The 3,687-nt window shown below is 44.6% G+C and overlaps 1 protein-coding gene across 1 annotated transcript in view; it reads right to left on the reverse strand.

The window, feature by feature from the left end:
• SLC17A6 (solute carrier family 17 (vesicular glutamate transporter), member 6) overlaps positions 1 to 2,746 on the reverse strand; it is a 40,431-nt gene extending 37,685 nt beyond the window's left edge. The window contains exon 1 of the mRNA XM_010858407.1: positions 2,553 to 2,746. Within this exon, the coding sequence (XP_010856709.1) occupies positions 2,553 to 2,638 (86 nt within the window). The 5' untranslated portion in view covers positions 2,639 to 2,746. The remainder of the gene's footprint in view (positions 1 to 2,552) is intronic.
• Between the last annotated feature and the right edge of the window lie 941 nt (positions 2,747 to 3,687).

Genomic DNA, 3,687 nt, shown 5'->3' on the forward strand with positions numbered 1-3,687 from the left:
GGGACCATTCCCAGTTCCCTGAACCCGTCATATCTGGGGGAGGAGGGCCCGGACCGCCTTCCCCACCCTCAGGAATTAGGGACCTGGGGTCACACCAGACTTCAGGGACTCCCAAGCTCCCTCCCTGCGGCCGCATCTCTTCAACTTTCAATATTTTATCTTCTCTGGCAGCCAATCCCCCTTCCCTCGGGGATTCACCCCACAGTGCCTTGATTCACATCCATCGCCTGGGCCTGACTTTCATGTGGGGTCTGCAGTTTGGAAAAGAAGAGTGACCCGAACGGTGCCTTCTCAGCACCTGTGTAGACGCCTCCCAATTGCAGCGCTCTACCCGAGTCGCTTTCATACAGCCTCCAGTCTCCCGAGGGCTGCTCCGCGGCGGCGGGCCCAGGCACACTCCTGCACCCGCGTACCCCTTCCTTTCCTGCTAAGTTAAACCCCCCTGGACGGAGGACGCCGGGATACCGTCCCGGCTGAGCCCGGGAGCCCCCGGGGACCAAGGCCTGTCCCGTCCAGTGTCCACGGGGAGGTCTGCGAACGCTCCGTGAGTGTCATGCCCTCTCCCTTCCCGTTCCTCTAACCCCAGGATGCCAGTTCAACGTTTACTCTCCTGTGACACAGCTTACTCTTTTCCCTCTTTTTACTCGAGTTTGAAACAAAGGCCTCCGCCGCATATGGCCGACACCAAAGCTTCCTACTGCCAGAACATGAATAATTAATTATTCACAATCTTGCGTCATTACTATCTCAGTTACAAACACCAAAAATGTCCTGGGCCCATTTCCAAAGACAATGCGACTCCCAGATACACGAACGCGCCCCCAAATCAACTCCAGGAAGATGTCCCACATCAAGGTAGAAGACACCACATTTATGTTTCTGTTTGTGTTTTTTTTTTTTTTAACTTGTTTAGTGTTTCACAAGATTTCACCCCTCTGATTCAATCGCTCTGGGCTTTGTCCTTGGGGGAAGGGGAAAGTAGAGTGATGGAATGGTTTAACTAGAAGCTGAGAGTGCTGTTCTGGTCCACAGTATATCCGTGAAATTTCTATTAAAAAGAAGAGGAATGTGAAGGGTAACACATCGTGAACCTTTGAGATGGATATTTAAACAAAGAACCTCTCCGTTTACAATTTGCAGATATTTTCCAATCCACCATGTATCTTGCCACACAGAATCATTTTCATACACATGGAGAAAGCAAAATAGATCAATTTCAAGAATACCTAGCTTGGGAGACAGCTGTTAAGCAATTTGAGGCTACCAGGAAAAAAAATCAGACTTGCAAATTCTACAAAATATAAACTGGGGAATAGATCATAAAGCTAACTGTAGCTATGTTAGTACTTATTCCTAAAGTCTAATTCCAGCATTAGAGCATATGGCAATGTATTTATTTTGGGAGAGTAAAGTTTCATTAATGAAATTTTTTTTCACATTGGCTTCATATGCTCATATATGCAAAGTTAAACTCTGCACCTGAACTCCCCACTGATGGCAGTTGGGCTGGGAAAGAATAGCTCTTTCCAGGGCATCTGTGGAACTGCAGGGCCCTTGCAGTATTTACTGCCGCATAGGTGCATGATGGTGCCTACAAGAAGCCCACCAGAGCTGGAGAGATTGGGAAAACTGGGACGTGCATTGGTCATTTTCTTTACATTTCCTATGCATTTCCAAAGGCTTCAATTTATCAAGTTTGAAGATTAGCACTCTCTTAGAATCGTTTCTCCTTTTGTTTCTGCCCTTTCTTCTTGATTTTGCTCCTATTATTAATAAAAGGTGCATTTGTTACATATTCTTGAACAGATTTAAAGTTATAAAATTTGCAGAATAGTACAGTGACTACAGAGAGGATTTAAATTTTTAAATCATTTCTAATACTTCCAAAGTCATTTGGCTGATTATTATTATGGCTCTTCTTAAAAGCACTGTGATATTTCCCACACAAGAAATAGACATCTAAGAGAGATCAAATAATTAAAAATACACATACATTGTTTCAGATTTAAAAAGAGGAACTGCTTCTGCTATCAATTATTGATATATTTTGATTATTCCTTCAGTACAGAAGGAAGATTTCACTGGGGGATTCTCCACTCAAGTGGTTTTGAAACTAAGACCCAGCTTTCTTTCTGCCACTACTCTTCAGAATTTTATTAATTTTTTAGGTGGTGTGTTCTTTATTCCTTTTTCTGCATTAAAGGAATTTAATTTGGTGTCACTATAAGCAACAAAAGAAAGGCTCTTTGAACAGGTACAGGTCATTTCTCAATTGTAAAAAGGATAAATCCTCAGTAGGAAAGGACAAGAATCTGCAGGTACCAAAGCAAAAATCACACACACACACACACACAAACAGCAGACAGGTTAATTTAGTGCAACATTCCTGAATTAATAAGTAGGTTTCCAGAGCAGCCTCACTTCAGCAATGAGCAAAAAGAAAGATTTTCTGATCGTATTACAATCTCTAAGCAACCAGGGTTTAAGGAAATAGCTCTGCAGATTTTTTTTCCTGCTGAGTCCCAGGCAAACATAGGTTTGCTTTCCCTTACCTGTAGATCTGGCCGAGGGATTTTCCAGCAAAATTCTTTAGCCCCTCTTTTCCTGGGGTCAAAATCCTTTGTTTTACCGACTCCATTCTTGCAAAGCTTGGTGTCGGCTCTTGCCAGATTTACATAGAGATCGCTATGAAAGGCGAGAGTTGCGCATATTGTCTTAATCGCTTAAGGTAGTTGTAGGTTTGTTTTTTTTTTTCCCCTCCTCAGCAGAATGGTATCGGTGTGCCTCTTGCTAGAGTGCGAGTGAGAGAGGGGAGGGAGAGTGAGAACGAGAATACAACAGAATAGCTGCATGCAACCCACGGGTTTCCTAATAGGAGAGTTGGTAGACACAATCAGAAAGTCTCATTGGAAGGGGAGGATCCGGTGGCAAAGGGCGCACGCAGTGCCATGGTATTTGAGCGGGTGCAGATGAATCCTTGTCCTGGAAGTCAGTCCACTCGAAAACAATATAAGTCCTCCGTTTTAAAAGCCTTGTTGCTGACAAACCCTCGGCCTCTCTAACGCGGGTGGAAATATCACAGAACCCTTGTGTAAGGACGAAGTCAAAAGAATAGTACTTTTTAAAATGGTACCTTTGCTGTAAGGAGCAGAGCACTTCCGAAACTCATGGGAGCATCTTAGGTCTCAGGTGAGCGATGCTGCTGTTAGTTTTTCCTTCTTGCCCATGATCTCCTCCCATCACGCCAGCGCAAACTCTGCTCTGCGGTAGAGTCGAATTAAGATGGAGAAAGCTTGCTGCTCTTTGAGGACGTGAGTAAATAACAGATACACTGTTGTGATTTGGGCAGCGTCAGGGAAGATTTTTTTCAGCACCGCTGACAGCGCCCGTCTGGGCGCTTCTTGGCAAAATGGTTCAGCACCACGGACAGAGTAAGTCTTCGGAAAAGGGGCGGTTTCTTTTGGCTAGTCAGGTTGCCAACTTTCTAGGGGAACTGGAAGGATGGCCCTGACCAAGGACCATACTGGGGATTCAGGAATGGATGCTATGGAAACCAAGTGAGAAGATGTCATCATCGCCAGGGTTTGCAGGGAGAATGGTGCATTTAGCTCTGCAAGGGAGAAGGATTTTATTAAAAATTGACAAGTTACTTCTAGTTTGCTACATTTTGCCCAGCATGCTGATGCC

This window comes from Bison bison, unplaced genomic scaffold (assembly GCF_000754665.1).
Source record: "Bison bison bison isolate TAMUID 2011002044 unplaced genomic scaffold, Bison_UMD1.0 scf7180017864388, whole genome shotgun sequence".
Taxonomy (NCBI): Eukaryota; Metazoa; Chordata; class Mammalia; order Artiodactyla; family Bovidae; genus Bison; species Bison bison.